This window comes from Myzus persicae, unplaced genomic scaffold (genome assembly GCF_001856785.1).
Source record: "Myzus persicae strain clone G006 unplaced genomic scaffold, MPER_G0061.0, whole genome shotgun sequence".
Taxonomy (NCBI): Eukaryota; Metazoa; Arthropoda; class Insecta; order Hemiptera; family Aphididae; genus Myzus; species Myzus persicae.
Window position 1 is genome coordinate 13690 of NW_019104392.1, and position 20003 is coordinate 33692.

The 20003-nt window shown below is 28.7% G+C and overlaps 1 protein-coding gene across 1 annotated transcript; it reads right to left on the reverse strand.

Annotated features, from left to right (window-relative positions):
- Positions 1–1161: 1161 nt before the first annotated feature.
- Positions 1162–5115, reverse strand: LOC111041828. The gene is made up of 5 exons (XM_022326264.1): positions 5024–5115; positions 3078–4349; positions 2347–2653; positions 1388–1471; positions 1162–1293 (listed from the first exon to the last, which is right to left on the reverse strand). The coding sequence occupies exons 1-5, from the start codon at positions 5113–5115 to the stop codon at positions 1222–1224; spliced, it is 1827 nt and encodes a 608-aa protein (XP_022181956.1). The 3' UTR covers positions 1162–1221.
- Positions 5116–20003: the final 14888 nt, after the last annotated feature.

The window sequence follows — 20003 nt, forward strand, 5'->3', positions numbered from 1 at the left end:
ACGGTTTCGAAACAGGTCACGCAAATTCACGCTAATTGCACGCTAATTATTGGCGTTAAAAAAATTACAAAAAAGTTTTTTTTTGTCGTCGGGGAGGGGCTGGCGAAATGGGTAAAAGGGGGCATAGCGCCTTGTACTCGGGGCTTTGGGCGTACGGTTTCGAAACAGGTCACGCAAATTCATGCTAATTGCACGCTAATTATTAGGATGGAAAAAAACCCCTTATTACTCAAAATTAGGTTGAGGGGGGCCGTAGAAACGTTTCTACAACCCCCCTACCCTATTTTTACTTTTGAAGTTGATGTTGTGCCACGCAAATTTCAAAGTTAGTCACGCCAATTCACGCTAATTGTACGCTAAATATTTAACCAAAAAAATTTTTGAAAATTGAAATGCGGGGGGCTGGTGAAACGTACGTCGAAAAATAAAGAAAAGTACTCACTTAATAGAAAAAATAAACATAGTAATAAAATAAATCCCCCCAAAAAACTGTAAATGAATAAATGCTAAGTAAATTGAATTAAAGTATTCTTATTTAAAAAAAACACCAAGTTTAGAAAAAAAAACCAATCTTTGGTTTCGATGTAATGAATAGTCAATAAACGTCAAATAATAAATAATAATAAAGAGAGATGGCCTAGTGGTGGCAAAGATGTTTTATAATAATTCCAGAGAGGAAAAATTAGTTAAAAAATTATTGATATAAAAAATTGCTGACATCACAACAAAAACACTTCATTCAACTACGTATTAAAAACTGCTACGTAAAAAAAAAACAGATCTTTAAGCACTCTAAAGATGTGATATCATAAATGAATGCTAAGTGAATTGAATTAAAGTACACTTATTTTGTTTCAATAATTTATTAACTTGGCTACAAATTATTTTGAGTAAAAATATCTATTAAAATATTTTAAATTATAATGAAGGTCTAATGCCTTTTGTTTATTTTGTCCACGTTAATTTGTGTGCCGCATCATATAAAGTATATTATTTCTCGCCAAGTAAATTAATTATTGTAACAAAATAAGTGTACTTTAATCCAATTTACTTAACATTTATTTATGGTATCACATCTTTATTGGCTATAAAAATTCATAATAAATTACTTTTCTGTTTTAATAACAATAAAAATACAATTTTTTCACGATCGTCTTTTTTTAATATATAATATATATATTGTATACTATATTGAAATAATTTATGTATGCAATAAAATGTTTAGGATTGAGAATTCTTTATGTTTAGCAATTTTTCACAGTCATTTTCATGATTTCCATACCAGTCAAGTTTCTAAAAGAAGAAATAAGACATAAAAATAATCAAATTATATAACAACAGTACTATAAATAGTTATTGAACAAATATGTTTAAAATATATTCTTACTTGGCAGTCTTTTGAACAGTATTTCACTGTTTTACAAACCCCGCAAATTTTTGTCGCAGAGCTTTTACAATTTTTCCTGCAGCACTATAATAAGAAAACAAAAGTAATGTTTTCGGAATATTAAAATTTGTATAATTTAAAATAACTTAGATACCCTTAAATTCACATTAAAATTAGTAGTTTCTGAGTTATGAATGTTTATATGTTAAGAATAATAGTCCATAAATATGGTTTTAAAATGTACAAAATATATGTTATGTTTAATCTAAAACTGGTTTTACTTACACTTTATTTTTTACAAATAATAAAATGATAATAGATTAATATTAATAACTATACTTATCATATCATTTTAGACCCAAATCTTCCAAACTAATATCATGGACCAAATATTCTTAGTACATAAATTTACGTAAATAACTCAAATACTCCTAATTCGAATTTCGATTCATATAATTTATACTTTTTTAAAAAAAAAGCTTTATAATTTATAAAAATAAACAGTAACTTTCATTTAAAGAAAAAATTATCTCATTTTTCATATTATTTTTAGAAATATGTAGAGTGAGATAGTTGGTCGCCGAAAAAAGCATTCATTAGTCATCAATTTAAATAATTTGGTTTGTAAGTTGAAAATTTAAACATCAATTACTTGATCTTTTGTCAGTTAGGAAAATCACTATTTGCTACCAAAAATATTAAACATTTTTTTTTTAAAAATTTAAGTATGTCACTGCTAAATACTTGTAACATGGATTTTCCCAAACCACAAACAAGAAATAAGACTTAGTAATAAATTAGTGTAACATTTTAACAGGTTAAATAGATAGCTTAAATATTTTAAACTTATGTTACAGAAGAGATTTTTAAAAACCACCTATTCACAATGTAATATTATGTTGTAAAAATAAGTGTTGTTAAGAATTTGTAAAAATTATATTCTGATGAATATTACTCACTTTGATAAATCTAGTTGGTTCTGGTGATTCAACAAATATATTAGTACCATTGACTACTGCTCTTGTTTGACCTGATGTTGATGCTTCAGCTTCTGACCACAGTGCTGTTATTTGCATCAAAGAACTATTGGAAATACTTGGCATAACAGTCATACATTTTTCTGTTGGTATCACTTTAGAAGAAAAAGATTCAGAATTTTTCTTTTGTGTTGAAGAAGAGAATGATTCATCAAAGTTTTTTATTGACTGTTCTATTGCGGTGTTACCAATTGTTTGGGACTTATTACCATTTAGCGCAGATATTTTTCTAAAAATATAACAGAACTAATTATTGTCTTAACTCTAATTTTGATTACAATAAATATCTACAACGGAGATATAAGGAATACATATACTAGTAAGAAGTAGTATGAATTTTGAGTTTTAATTCGGTATGATATTTAAAGTTGTTAATTTAAAAAAAACTAGAGACTCAATTAATAATTATAATAAGTATTCAAACCTCTTCAACTTAATCGAAATTAATCTAACTATTATAGATGTAATTAAAGTTGGGTACTAAAAGTGTATACACATAATAGAACTTAGAAACTCAGATTTAGTAATATCAATTATCAAAAATTAAAAATTTTGGCAATCGTAACCATGTAATTACAACTCTATTGTCTAAATTAAATATTTTATGGTAACCAAACAGCATATATCAGTATTTAATTTAGAAAAAAACTTACCGGCAAGTTCTGTCTGGATTATTTTCTGGAAACCAGTGTTGAATTGTATTGTCTGAGTTGATAGGACTTAAAATGGTCTCTGTTATGGGTAATATCTCATTTGAATGTACTACAGTTGATGAAACTACATTATCTTTAAACTTCAAACCATTGTGACATTTAAAAGTAGCATTATCGATTAATAATGCTAGGTCTTCGTTCGAATCACTAGTAACAGCATCAATAACTGCTTGAAAATAGATCTGGCTTTCTGATGTTGCTATAAAATACAATGGCATGCGATCTATGACTCCGGGGTCAGTATCCCGACTATCTTCAATTATTCTTATTAAATCGATGCAGTCTGGATGAAATGTCTTTGACCGAAACATTGAAAAAATTTTGGGATGGTTATATTTACTTTTTTTCAAACTATTCTGTAAAAAAAGTAAAACTTTATTGAAGATGTTGCCTTTTCTGAACTTAGGCTGATCCAAAACTCGAAGTACAGTTAATATACTTAGAAAGAGCATTTTAAATACTGTATCAAAATCTGGTCCTTCAAATGATGATACGAGAGCTGAAAAATTGTCCTTTAACTTTGTTTCCAAAATTGTTGTATGGTTGGCATTTAATATTTCACCTTCAGATCTTTTCTCAAGAGATTCAGCCATTCGAGCTTTGTAATGTTTTCGAGCCATTGAAATTATGTTGAGTATATTTGCAATAGTTACAATTGAATCTTGAACAAATTTACTGAAATACTTTTTATGTAATTTTTCAATTACAACTGAATTCCTTTTTATATGATTTTTTTCATTTAAAGGTTGTTTAACTACATTTACTTTGGCACTGCATGAAGATAATTTTTTTTTTGATAACTCAGACACATTCAAAAACTTTGAATATCGATCTTCTGCATTTATCATTATGCTAGGATCAATTATCCTGACCGTTGAGTTAACATTTTTAGCTGAAAAATGTTCAGCAGATTCAACAGATTTTTCACAGTTAATTACAATTGGTACTTCCACAGTACTGATAGAAGCTATTTCTTTATTGGGTTTCAATGGAGTATTGTGCGCTTTACATGTACGAGTTCCTTCTTCTCTAAAAAATACGAATATCAAACCATCTCTTTCAATTGTTAATAATTTCTGTTTTTTTTTGGGTGGCTCATCATCTATAGTCTTATTGTCTTCAGACTTTTTATCTTCTTTTGATATATTACCATTTTCTTTGAATATATTAAAATCTTCTGTGGGTGCATAATCCTCGTTTGTAACTAAACTCCTAAAATTATTTAAAATTATAAACTTAAATAAGAATTTTGAGATAAATGTCATATTATTATTCATAAATCAATTTGTATTTTATTTATTAATTCTAAAAGGGTTCTGTACAGTAATTTATTTAAAGTGAGTATAAATTAAACTTATAAATATAACTCATAAATCATTTTACGAATTTTTGGAAATTGAACTAATACTGTTGCTAAATAGATTAGTTGAAAGCCTATAATGTAGTGTTCTATTATTTAAGATACGGTTCAATCGAAATGCGTATTGTTTGTCTTGACAATTAGCTGCTGTAGTGTCGCTGGAGGAGGGGGGGGGCAAAAAGTGGAATTGATGTTATCGAAGGCCCGAAAGTTTAATTTTTCTCCCTTCTTTAGATTCAAATTAAAACGTTTACTACAATTTGCAAACCAAACGTACTCAAAATTTTGAAACATCATTTTTATGAATGTGAGCAACAATATTTTTATTATTATCTGTTTATTATTATAAAATATTGTTTAATGCATACTGAAAATTGTGTAATATTTAGTATTATAGACATTATGCGGAGTGATTTATAAAATAATTAATTATTGGGAAATCCCTTCAGTCCCGGATTAATTGTTCACTAAACGTATCATATTATTTATTATTGTTATATTTTTAGACTATTTGTGGGTTATTTACAATTTGGCCTGTCCAGTCAAGCGATAACAGTCAGTATCTGAGGTATCCGAGTACACCCAACGACGACCGTCTTTATAATAAGCAATTACCATCGATACTATATTGTAATATTTATTCTACTAATTAATTAGTTTAAATGTTTTAAAATTTAAACACATTCTTGCAATTTATAATGGCTGTTCCAAAACAAAGCATATCTGATTTTTTCAAATCAAAGGTACAGAAACTTATACTGAATGAGGTAATTTTTGACATAATATCAAATAATTTTGTATGATCAGTTGTAACATGTAATTAATTAACATTTAATTTATAATAAAATAAAAATTAAATTAATTTATAGTACATACTAATGTACCACTTATTAAATGCCATAATACTAATTATTTGTCTCCAAAAAATTACACAAAAAAATACTAATAAAAAATACCTACGTCCTACATATAATTAGTAATAATTCTTAATCACCTAAATGTACTTGGACCTTGGTTAGTGGTTTTTGGGGATTTAATTCTTTGATCAATCTGTGAAAGTTAGTATATATAACTCCAGGTTAGACCTAACTCATAGTCTTTATTGCTTTAATCATTTTATTTTTGTTCTTAACTATTGAGTACTAATGTACCCATCTAATTTTATTTTTTGTTTTGTATCAATATTAAAAAAAAAACATTCAATAGTAAACAATTTACAATAATTATGTATTATGTACAATGAATATTTTTATCAATAATCTCTAAAATTTCAATATTTATAGTAGAAAAAATTCCAGGTAAAGAAATATTATGTGAAGAATCTTGTTTGTTTGTTTTTTTAACTCTCTTATACTAACATAGTACTATGTACTTATATTATGCATAGCTAAGTATACTATAGTTCTATCAATATATTACTAATAATTATTATATCATAAAATTAGTATATCAACGTTAAAAAATTTAAAATTATATTTTGTATGGGTTTATATATTTCTATTATCAATCACAAAATTTTATATACATAATAAATATGTCAGCATGTTTATTTAAATGTACCTATAATTAAGGATAGGCTTTTTATGTTTGTACAATCTCATAAAAAATAGTTCCTGCGCCACTGAGTGAGCAACTATCAAAATGAAACTGTATCTATTATTACTTTTTAAATTATGAAAGAGGACTTTCAGAACTAGGAGGTGGGTACATGTTTAGTTTGGAATAAATAAAATCATATTCGTTAAAAATTTGTTAAATTTAAAAAAGGTCTGCTTTGGTTTGGTTCGTCCTCTTATTTTGTCTTCTTATTATTATAGAATCTATGCTCATACATAAATATAAAAATAAACTTACAATTGTTGATTTGCCATGTTTTCTGCATTCAATATAATCTTCTTTCTGAAAAAAAACATTTATCAGCATGTGATTGTATACAATATTGTAGGTAAATATTTTATAAGAATCATTTGTATTCAAAAACAGTTGTCGATTATTTGTCAAATCTTAGTTGTTAATAACTAATATTTTTTCAAACCTATAAAAAATTAAATATGTTTCAATATCAAAAGTTGAATATCAATATTGTCATTGAAAATATTAAATAAAAAAAAATAATAAATATTCTTCTTGAATTATATCGTCAATATTAATGACGATATATTGATGGTTTGAATGCAATTAACATAAAAAACCTGAGCACTTGAAAATTTTATATAGCACTGCACCTTATAAGATAATGTCGATTTGTACACAATGTACAATAGCTAAAAGGTATGTATTGTCAAATAAAATTGTTATTTTTTGTTTTGTTGTTATCTACTTATTATATTATGTAGCATAATATGAGTACTGAATTAAATTGAAAATAATCAAAATTTAACTTACAGAACTATTACCAAAGTAAATGTGTAGGGAATTGTGAACTTAAAAATTAAGCTTCAGTTCATATAATATTATATAATATTCTTGGAACTGACTTATCAATTTATAAATTCCTGGTTGTTTGTATACTAATCTAAGAACAATTTTTAATAATTTGGTTACCTTATATTATTATAAAATTTAATGAAACAGGTTCTAGTTCTTTTCCTTGGTATATTTTTACTTTACCGGGCACCCTTTTTTTTAATATTATTTTTTTTTTCAATACTCATGTAGTTAAGTACGCTGAAAACGATGGTAAAGTCGGAATTTGAATCACGGACTTAGTTTTGAAGTTGTGACCTAATGAAATTCGCTTTTTGACTGCTCATACTTCGACATAACTTCGATTAGCATTGTGATTTATTTTATTTATTCTGTACTACTATTGTAGATATACAACCGTGTTCCGTACTACAGCCATGGCATGAGTAAAATTGATATTTTCAACAATTAATTTTGTACATTAATTACCCTTTTTTCTGTTTATGAAAATGAATTAAAAAACTACTTTACATTTTCAATTTTTACCTCTCAAAAGTATCAACTAGACTCACTTTTCAGGATAACAGACAATTCTGCTTAGACTTTTAATTAAAATTTTAATTTTAATTTCAACTATTTGTGGTTTTTGAATATTAAGAACAATAATTCCTATGTCAGAAAATATTTTTTTAATTACTTATTGGCTATTTTTTGGAGTAATATTTTGATAGATTTCAGAGTATTTAAACCCGAAACGTATTGTAAAAAATAACATGGCACAATGGTGAACAAAATATTTTTCATAAGACCATAGTTTCGTATTGCATGTAATACGGATTATTAAAGCGGTTTATAGCAAAAAATACTTATAGTAAAAATTGTAGATTATAATTTTATCTAGATTCGTAAGATAGATTTTGATAGATTGATTTTGATATCGTATTCGAAACGTCCTTTTACTTTTTATTGACTAATTAATGAACTAGTTAATAAAGATATCGAAAATCAGGTTTCTTATGATTATACATAGAATTATCTTTCAAAATGTTTATAATATTTATTTAAACTGAAAACCATTTAAAACGCCGTATCACTTGATTTTTGGTAAAAAAAAAATGTTTAATAACGTCCTTCGACCGTCACGTACTTCGCCCGTAAACAGGTTTACCCTTCATTACTCGGTGTTCATACCAGTCAAGTCAGGTATTCTACTACCAGCGCGCATAATTTGAATAATATTTTATCACGGGAGGCTGGCAGAGAAAAGGGTGTAAGTTAAACTTTACTGAGTAGCGACGCTGTGTACAGATGTAGAGTATTGGACAATGATGAATAAAGGTATAAGCCGTTGTTCTTAACTGGTGTGTCACATATTACCGTGGTGTGTGTCGCCAAAATATTATTAATTTAAGCTGTAAGTTTTCAAAATATAAATATATGATATTATTATGGCATTGTGATGAAATAATAATATAAAAAATAAAATTGATGATCAAATGTGGTATGGAGAATTTTATCTAGAATCGTATAAGGCCCGATTTTTGATATTTTTATTGAATTAACTAGGTATTCGATAAAAATTTAATTAATGATTAATCGATAAAAAGTAAAAAAAAGTTGTTAATTTTCCATGCGATATTGAGTGATTAGATATGATATGATATGATATCGAAAATCGGACTTCTCACTATTCTTGAAAATATTCTCCTCCATAAATTTTTATACGGTAAAATCTTTTAATAAGTCGTATTATTTGAAGACAAAATCATATTTTTCGGTAAAAAAATTTTAATTACGTTGTTATGTGCTGCTCCTGTAAACAGTGACAGTTTTCGATACCTCCAGACGACAGCACTGCGTCATAGTCATAACTCATCAGAAATAATACAGTCTGTATTTGAAACTCGACAACATAACTATTTATTTAACCACGTTGTATACATCGGCGAGCGGTATTAGTCATATACGGTATAAGCTGTGTGTGCGTAGACGCGACAAACACCAACGAACGGAGATGGCCGTAAATAATCTAAACTAGTCGTTTTGGAAATCTGGCAGCGCCGCAGGCGCGATCGATAATTTATATGGCGAGGGGTTGGACCGGTGCGTGACTCAAGGTCGGATGCAACCGGCTGCCTTTCACCACAGAAAATGTGCAGTGGTGAGAAAACGATGAATCGAGCACAAACGCAACCGTAACGTCTTCGTTGTTTGCTCATGTAGCATGTATTCGATAGAGGTGGGAGCGCCGGCAGCTGCAGCGCCTGCGTTAAAAAAAATCCCGTCTTACAATATTATTACTGTGTGTAACATATACACGCAATATAATAATAATAATAATAATATCGTACTATGTATATTATAATATGAGTAGAGATGACTACGAGGCTCGTAAAACGTAATGTGTGAATCCTGACTGGTCTAATAATATATTTTTATATAATATGTACGACGAAAAAAATTTTCATCACTTGTCGTCGCTAACAAAAGACATAACGGAAACCACCATATTGCGTAACAACTTATTGAAGTTGTCGTAATAATAATAATGATAATAGTCGATACATTACGAAAAACCAAAGTTTCTTCGATTGATCGTTTCTCTTTATTTATTATTTACTAGCTGATCCTGTGCACTTCGTTGTCCATTGAAAATGCTAAATCTATACATGAGAATCCCTTGTTATAATGAGAGTAATATATTATTAGGTAGAATTTTATATTATACTAGCTGTCCCGTCACGGCGTTGCCCGTGTATTATATAGATATATAAAAACTCCCTTTTTACCCCTTAGAAGTATAATTTTGAAAAATCCTTTCAAAAAAAAAATATTAAAAATAATGATTCTAATGATTCTATGCACATATTGTTATTAAAAAATGATTCTATAGTTATAATTATAATTTGTATAGTTAATTATTTTGATTATGTACATGCCGATAAGAGGCTATAAGTGTAACCCAGCCGACAGCCACTTTGTTAGACAATGTACTAAAATTCAATTTGATGCTTGCTTAAACCTGATCCGCTCAATTAACCAATGGCAACCAACAAAATTAAAAAATACCAAGTTCTACTAAACAATTAAGAAAGTTAAGCGGATAATAAGTTATTAATTAAAATAAACGTGAAAATTGTATACCTATACACATGTTGCATGGCACGGTGGCCCGCGGGTAACTTAAGTTTCATTAAAATTTTAAGCGTTATTGCCGAAACTAACCTGATGCAAACACTTATCAAAAAAATCACTTTAAAATTTGTCATTAATCTTCCGATTGATTCCACTGTGAAATGAGCACTAGATTAAAGAATTTTACTCGTCGGAACACTTCATATTTACACGCCGATCAAACACATAGTTAGACGAACAAAAAGTCAGATCATCAGACCTATCCAATTACCAACCAATTTCATTACCTTCTATTATTATACACAAGGTAATCGAATTTATTATTGGAGCAAAAATCATTCTTATTTTAGCAAATTTAATCGTATACACTATACATCAGCATGGTTTCCGGGGTAATAAAAATACAATTGCTAACCTGCTCGTCTTTCAAAGTTTTGTATCTGATGCTATTTTTATTGGAAATATTACACTGATTTTTCTAAGGTTTTTCCTAAAGTTAACCACCAGATTTTATTTACAAAATTAGAACAAATCGAAGTCTGTGGATCCTTTCTAAACTGGTTAATTTCTTAGTGCTAAAGATCAAACGTTTCCATTCACTATAATCGCTGTTTTCAGTGGATAGAAATTCAAGACTAAGAAAGTTAATGCTAATTTTTAATTGAGTTAAGTTAAGTCACTTAAAAAATTCATACCACATTAGTACATCATCCATGGACTAATAAATATTTATCTTATCGATTATGGTCCATACAGGGTTTAATAGAAATACCTGAAAAATGAAATAACTTTTATCCTAATCAATATTTCATTTTAATTTTTCATACAGAAAAAAAAATAAAAAAAATGTTATACTATACGTGTAGCACAAGCGTCTGAATGTGAAATTAAATTAATTAGAACAAAAGTCGTTCGATGCGTCAGGTCTTTCTGTTACATAATTTATGTTATTAAGACCGTACACTGTTTACTTATGGTGGTACATCTCTATGATAAGGTGAACCGACAGACCACACTGATTATAAATATCGATTACCAAAATAGTCAATATGAATATGAAAACAATTAAATTGGAAAATATGTTAAATTTATTTTTTTTCAATCCAATAATTTGTATTTTAATAAAGGCTATAGAGTGAACACGTCCCTACTAGAACCAGCACCGTCATAGGCGCCGTCAGGAATTTTGTTAGTTGGGCGGACTATGCATAGAATACTCTGATTTCTAACTAACGCCTAAATTCAGTTGGAATTTTTTTTTTCAAATTATATGACATTATTAAGTTATCTTAGTTTTTTTCGATGGCTTCAAAGTAATGTGCACTATTGGAAATTCGTCTAGTTAACGCTTCTTGTTATTATTTAAAAAAATATAAAATATTTTCAATACTACGGTTTTTTTTTTTTTTTGAAAAGGTGGGGGATGAAAGTGCACCCCTTGGATTCCTCTCGTAGTGACCATGGGCCTGCCACCAACCACTACACCTTTCAACAGCTGTAGCTATTGTACAGAACACACCGCTGTCGCCATCACCCCCCTCCCCTCCCACAACAACTCTTATTTCACCACCATAAACCACATACGACGCCCATAAAACCACCTCCCCCAATCCCCTACACCAAAGTTTCAATTATATGTAAATATAGGACACTCAAAACACGTATACGAGTACATATACTATACGCTTACACACTAAACATGTATAGGTACCTATATGAAACAAATGTACCTAACATACTTAATATAGCTATGTATATCATATATGCACATATGCCTACAACAGGGTGATCAGATAAGCTATAATTACATCATACATGTCTACATATCAATTTAACATATTGCTTATCCATTATGTCAAAACCATAGTTCACCATATGTTTTTTCACACACACACATATTATATTTTACAAGCCTGGGCATGTTATTGATAATTTTTAATTGATTAAATTAAATCTGATAAAAAACATTTTAAAAAGTGTCTTATTATTTTTTTCAACTCAGTTATAGGTTAGTATACAGTAGGTAGTTGTACTGGCAACTTATAATTAACTCATCAACTAATTTTTTAAATATAAATAATTACGTAGCCAGTAATATTGTTTATAATAAAACATTTACAATACTGGCTGCTTGCGAAATATATAATCATTTTAAATAGATATGAGCATAATCCAATCATATATATTACCTATTTTAAAAATGTTATAATTTAATAATTATTTATATCATTTTATAAAATTCCGAAGAAAATATTTTACAATAATGTTGTAATTGTTTATAATTTTGTACTTGAGAATTGTATAAATTGTTTCTATACCAATATCATATTTTTATTTATTTTTATCTAAATGCAATATTATTCATTAATAATATTATAATTATGGTATGGTATATATGTATTTAATTAAGTTATGTTTATTGAATAATTCTGATTAATGGAACAATTATTAAATTTGATTAAATTTTTCATTTCCTATTTTAGTACATTTTCATCAAATACGCATCACCAACAATAATTGTATAATATATTATTAAAATATTTATAAAATTACTTTTTCTTAACTCGGATTTAATATAAAGTAACTCGTTATTTATTGTGTTTACATCAATAAAAATCAGTTAAGTTGAAAATTAAGTTAATGAAAACTAAATTCAAAAAAAGTTAAGTTAAAAAGTTAAAATTAACTTAACTTTAACTTTTTATTCCTTTATGCCCAGGTTTCAAAAGAATCGACAATTAAACAAAAAAAATAATACATTTTTTCAAGACTATAGTCAAACACATTGTACGTTACCCTAATAACACCTGTTGGTTGTTAGTACGACGTGACTTGTCAAAAGTCTTCATATTCAATTTTCGTTCAGCCATTGGAAATCAAATAGAAAAAACCCTCGGTCTGTATCTCTGGAGCGTGTTTGAATATCGACAGGAGGCAAACAAACAAGAATGTTAATGTGAATGCGGCAGTCCGTTGGTCGAAAACATAACAGTATCGGTTTGACTAATGCGGATAGCTTCGCCGACGGTTTTGTTCAGCATACTAATCTACCGCACGATGCACGAAGATGCCTCGGGTGGTAGTCTGAAGGGTTACAATCCGGGCGTCAATTGCCTTCCAATGCCGTCGCCGCCGCCCCCACCGTATCCCCACCCAAACATACACTCACTGGCGCGTCACACAAACGATCTCTCTCGCACCTCTACGAATAACGCAGCACCAGTATAAATTCTTGTATATGGTTCAAACAGGTTTCCTCCGATACGATCCTCGAATCGGTGAATAATTATAATAATAATATACGAGAATCTAGTATAGTTCTGTACATACCTATATACCTATATTGATAGGGATGAAGAACAAAATATCTGAAAATATTTCGTCCAAAATTATACTTACGAACAATGTTATACCAGAAAAATATTTTTTTAATAAACTTATAAGTACTTTATCCGAAAACTATTCGACACGAAAATAAAACTCATGAAAAATATTTTTTTCGAAAATGATGCAGCTGAAAATAAATTGTAAGGTAGTATTGACACCAAAACGTATTTTATCCGAAAAGTAAACGTTATAGAGTATTGCATATTTGCATAGGTATGAAAATAAATTATCAGAAAATTATAAGTAACAAAAATATATTTTGCTCGAAAAATATTTAGACTAAAAATTAATTAATTTGAAATGAAATTAGAAGAAAAATATTTTTTTCGAAACGTATTTTGTCAGTAATAGTACAAATGTACAATCTAAAGAGTTTTAGAAATTAAATATATAAATGCTTCTATGTGAAATAAACTTATAAATGTTAAACAAAATTAATCTTAAGTATTTAACTTACGGCCTTATGCCCTCATTAGGAGTGAGTATGCACTACGCAGTGCTTCAACCAACTATAATTGTTAGTATGGTCTGGTGACACTTACACTCTACCATTGGTGAGTGATGTAGTGTTTAAAATTTAAGAAACTGATTTCTTACGGAAAGAAGACACGTTTAGACATTCGGAATAGGAAATAATTTATATCTAAAATACATTTTCTAGCTGGATTCTACTATCCTAGCTCTTAGGTACGCAATGAGATTCAGGAATATTCATTAGGTATACGAAGGTGTCTTATAAGTAAATAAAAGTAATATCTCTTTTGGGGAACTTTAAAAGTAATATCGAACAATTGATGAATTGAGAACACATTTATAGCAAATAAAATAACCAATTTACATGTTAATAAATCATAATTATTATTCACTATAACTTCCGTCAACACCAAGTGCTTACTTAAATTTGGACAATTATTTCCTATAGTTTTATTTTGGGGAAAGAATACAGGTCCATACTGTATACTTAATTTCGTCTTCATGGTCTTCAAGTAACTTTGAATTTGTTAGGTATTCAATTTATTTTCAATAGATCTATATTCTATAATGTATCTTATTTCTAATTTGTTCATTCAAATTCGGGAATTTCTCAATTTCTCGGTTTCCAGATAGCCAAGTCCGTCCCTGATATAGTAGGTATCCAAAAAATAGTCTGTTGCGGTGTTATTGAAGTATTTTGGGAAAGATCGTTTGAATTATTATTTTCCGGGATTTATTCTCTGCATAATATAAAGTCACACAAACTTAATAAAAAAGAAACTAGTAATCAATTTGTTTTTATTATTTGATCACTATACATTTACCTAATTTGCTTGTTTCACTTGCGTTTACTATTTTAATTTTAAAGACCATTATTGTAGTATGTAAGTACACTTTTCTCCTTGTACTTTTTAATTTTGTTAAAATAACGGTGACAAGTTGCTTTTTAAATTTTAAGCTGGATTTATTTATTCAATTTTTACATATTTCATGTTCAATATTTTGATTGTCAAACATTATTCTTTCAATTTAATTTGTTGAAACTACACAAATCGATCACCTAGGGGTACATTATATATATGTACTAAGGCTACTCCGGAGGGTAAACGTTAAGTACAACGTATTAATAATTTCTTTTAACCTCCGTATAAACTTAAGTGTACATTTCGTGCTGTGCAAAAATTGAGCTAGAAATATATTGCGAGGTATTTTGTTCGTACATAATATGATGCATATTATGATGTATTATGCTCACTATGTGTCTTTTAATAATGTTTTTTGATTTAATACGAAATACATAATGTTCAACTGTTTAGGAAGTTAGGTGCCTACCTTTCAAAATGTTGTGATTATTTTATAATTAACCGTTTTTGAAGGTATTACAAATGTACGACCCCAAACGTATAGTGTAAAGGAAAAGTTATTAAACATGAAAATGGTTCGTTCATAGTAACAAAATCACATACACATGATGAGACCACCGACGATAAAGTGAATTTAAAAAAACCATTCCGAAGTATATTAGTTGAACGTGCTAGAAATTAAAGCAAGTCTCTTAGGATTATATATGATGAAGAATCTGTTAGGTAAGAATATTTTCAAGCATTAGATACCCTAGGTCGGTTCTAGCCCCCTAGGTCAGGGGTCGGCAACCCACGGCCCGCAAAGCAATTTTTGATGGCCCGCACATGGTGGTTAATTTTTTTGTTTTATTTTTGTACAATAAAATTTTTCATATAATTTTCAATATTATTTAATTATTTTTTCTTTATAAATAAAATCTAATCTAACCGTTATGAACTAATGTTTATTCTATATAGTTATATAGTCAGTTAGCATTGTGTTGTAAAGTTCTTGCGTGTCAAGAAGTTATGAGTGTTGTTATTTCCTCAATAAATTTTATTCGAAAAAATGGATTGGGTCATCGTCAATTTAAACATTTTCTGGATGAAATTGATTCGGAATATGGCGACGTTATATATTTTGCAGAAGTCAGATGGTTGAGTAGAGGTGCGGCACTAAAAAAATAAAATCGTTTCTGAACTATCAGATGAATCATGGATTCTCGAATTAGCATTTTTAACAGATATAACAACATTTTTGAATGAATTGAATATAAAATTACAAGGCAAAGGAAAATTACTCTCAGATATGTACACTGATATTAAATCATTTCAAGTAAAATTAAAACTATTGTACAATAATTTCGATCAACAAATATTATATCATTTTTCGTGTTGTAAATCTTGAATCTTTTGTAAAACCATTGCAGTGGGATTTAATTAAACCTAAATTTCTCAATATCATTGAACAATTGAAAAACAAATTTTCAATAAGATTTGATGATTTTTATAAATACGGTAAAGAAATTAAATTATTCCAGAATCCTTTTCAAGTGGACATAAATAATTTCAAGAATAATTTACAAATGGAAGTCATTGAACTTCAAAATGACGAGGTTCTAAAAAATTCTTTTTGGGAAGCAACTAGTTTGCCTCAATTTTATAGTTGTCTTCCAATATCTACCTTCCCTGGAATCAGACAATTTGCACAAAAACTTATAGCGGTGTTTGCAAGTACATATATATGTGAGCAGACATTTTCCATTGTGAAGTACAGAAAAAGTAAGCACTCTTCGCGCCTTAGTGATGAACATTTACGAGCGATATTACGAGTTTCAACAACAAGTCTGCAAGCTGATATCGAAAATTTAACTAATAAACTGCAGGCACAGAAATCGCATTAATTTACAATTTTACAATTTATTATTCAATTAAATTTTTTCTTAAAAGCAATTTTTTCCAGTAACATTTGTGTTTTTTCATTCTCATATTTCTATGTAAAATAATCAAATATAATAGAAATACATTTATAATTAGTAATATATTATAAAATGTAATTTTTTTTTTTAATGTGGCCCTTGATGAAAAATTGAAAAAAAATATGGCCCACGTGGTATAAAAGGTTGCCGACCCCTGCCCTAGGTAATGATTGCGGGTATAGGTTCATGTTGTTTATTTGTATTATTATCGATTTGCGAGAGAAATGTTTTAAATAAGTACTGTAATTATTATTTCCATAGAAATCCAAAAGCAGCTATGGTATATAATTGGTTAACAGCTAAATTATGGATGAGTCATTTCCGTAGTCAAAGTGTACCTTCTTTGCTAAGCTCATTATGTGAGTGGGCTGTATTACAAAAGCGCCAAAGGTACAAAAATGACCTATCATTTGCGCCAAAATCAGTAGGATATAAGCGCCAATCTAATATTGTATACCTGCTATACCCAACATATGACATAAGCGCTAAAGGTGCAAAAATTACATATCATATGCGCCAAAATTAATATTTTATATAAGTATTAAGTAGGTAGTTATTTAAAAATTTCTATATCTTATAAAAATTATATTATATTAATATTATTATGTTGATAGTAAATTATAATATAGGTAGGTACATGCACATCAATATTTAATACATTTAATAAATTGGTTGATTTTTTAATCCCACTTTTTTCACATATTCCATACGATTTATTTCACCATCCTGGTATTTCTTCCATTGTACAATTATTTCATCGTGAGATATCCTTAATTTATTGTTAGGAGGAGAGTTCATAAAAAAATATGTTTCGCTTTGTAATTTTAATAATACATCAATTACTATATGAACGGAACAATGAGCAACATAAAATTGGTCTTTTAAATGTCGATGATATGATTCAGCTGCATTTGTAGTTCGTATAACCTCATTATCCGGAATTTCAGCCCAAATTTCAGATGGAAATATACTAGAATAAATGTATGTTTCTAAAATGTAATCACTAAATTTGGAAATCGTTTGATCTTCAGGTGCGATGGACATTAAATCTGCAAAAGCATCAGATACTTCAGTGCACGGAAGAAAAGCCAAACCAAAAAAAAAGACTTTAACCAAATCCCTATTTCAGAGTTCTTCGTGTATTCATTTCGAAGACCCAAGCTTTGAATTTTCCGAAACCACGATTGCCCTAAATGAAATTTACAACATTTTATTTTTGAGTTTGGAAAAACTGCTAAAAATCCATCATGTGCTGCTTTTTCAAAATCAACTAAGAGTGTTTTTGGAGAAAATTCTAAATTATAGTTTTCACACAATTTTTGTATGTATTTCCACATTGATTCGTAGCAATTTGATGTTTTACTTGGTAGTAGACAGTAAATTAAATGTAAATATCTTCCACAGCTATAAGTATGTATTGTATAAAGCTGGTAAAAAAATTTCGGACACACGTAAAATGTACCATCGGCAACTAAAAGTGAACTATTGTGGCACATGTATTGAATATTAGATTTAGTGGTCAGATAAATGATTTTGCTTTCTGTATCTACGTGACAAAACGTTTCGTTCCTATTAGTTAAAATATTCCGGTTACTAACTTGATTAATAGCTTCTTCCAATGATTGAGGCGTTGTCGGCAATAATTTACGTCTTTGTCTGTACATTGAAACTCGAATATTTCCAATATCATCTGAAACCATTTCCGTATTTTCAGCAGCACACAACTCGTGACGCATTATTTTCGATGGTCGGTCGGTAATATTTTCAGTTGCTTTTCTCTTACAGTTATTGCGCAAAATATGACACTGAGCATCATGATCGTTCACTATATCGTGTAAATGCTCACCATTAACACGAACAATCGCAGTCATAGGTTTATCCATCTCTATTCTAGCAGAACATTTTTTTTTGGTACACCTCAATGACACATTACCACTGGCCATTTCTCTTAAAAATCTATATTTTTGCTCTTTAAATAAAATACACACAACACCTTTGTTTGTAACAGTTTTTATAAAATCCATTTTAACGAATGACGCTTACACGAATGCTTACGAAATAGGTACTAACAATATGTTATAACACAAACTGCTCACACACTGTCTATTTAACAATCTATCGTAATCAGATAATACATTTGTCGATTAAGATTAAGCGTTTGGAGTTTTTGAGCGATATAGTTATAAATTTAATATCTGTTATTTAATTTCTATTAACCGTGGCTCACAGGTACCTAGGATTTTGGCGCTTTTGTACGATACGATTTTGGCGCTTTTGTACGATACGACTTATTTTTCTTATCCCATTTTGGCGCTTATGAACGATACGATTTTGGCGCTTTTGTACGATACGACTTTTTTTTTTCTTATCTTATTTTGGCGCTTATGTCTTCCACTGATGTGAGTGTACTATTATAGGAGCGTACTTGGATAATAATAACAAAATATGAGGTGTAATATAATTTAAGAAAAAAATATTGATGAACAAATAGTTTTAAATATATTAAGATACTGATTTTATATTACAAAAATTGTTATTCGGTAAAAGTTTCGAAATGAATCTTTTTGCGAAGAATGGATGACAGATATAATAAAGGCAAATACAGTATCATGTTTGCATGTCTAGAACTCATCAGTGAAGTAGTAGCTTAATGTGGCGATGAACTACAAGCTGATAGTACATTTAAGGTGGTACCATCCACTCCACACTGTCAGCAACTTTTTATAATGCATGTTATTTTGCAAAATCATGTAAGATAATATATTTTTCAAATTTCAAATATTCACTCTCTTTATATTATTTCGATAGTCCATATCTGTGGGTTTTGTCTTCATGGAAGCAAAGACATATTCATCGTATAAAAAGGCTTTACAGTGCCTCCAAAAGTATCTTCCCTAGCACAAAACCTAAGTCTATAATGATAGATTTTGAAACAGATCTTCATAGAGCATTTGAAGAAATCTACTATAAAGCTCAATTAAATTTCTGTTGGTTTCATTTCGTATTAGTAAATAAAATGTCATTCTATACAAATTTCGCATAGATATTAAACGTATTTGATATAATGTGAACTAATATGCAATTAGTTGGCAATTACCAATCACCTTTATATTTCTGCCAATATTAGTTATTTATTTATTCTATACCGTATATTTCACTACTATAATATAATAAATAATCGTTTCTGCCTTTTACACATTTAAAATTAATGCAAGCTAAAAATCATACGTCGAATACTGACCTATTTTAAATATGTTATTCAACATGTTATCAATATTGTAAA

What these genes read in the sequence shown, in the direction of transcription:
- LOC111041828 (XM_022326264.1), bottom strand. Translation starts at nt 5,115, where the DNA reads ATGGTAATTGCTTATTATAAAGACGGTCGTCGTTGGGTGTACTCGGAT. An exon ending in AATCCAGACAGAACTTGCCG is followed by an intron (nt 2,654 to 3,077) that starts GTAAGTTTTTTT and finishes TTATATTTTTAG; the next exon opens with AAAAATATCTGCGCTAAATG. An exon ending in ACTGTTCAAAAGACTGCCAA is followed by an intron (nt 1,294 to 1,387) that starts GTAAGAATATAT and finishes TTCTTCTTTTAG; the next exon opens with AAACTTGACTGGTATGGAAA.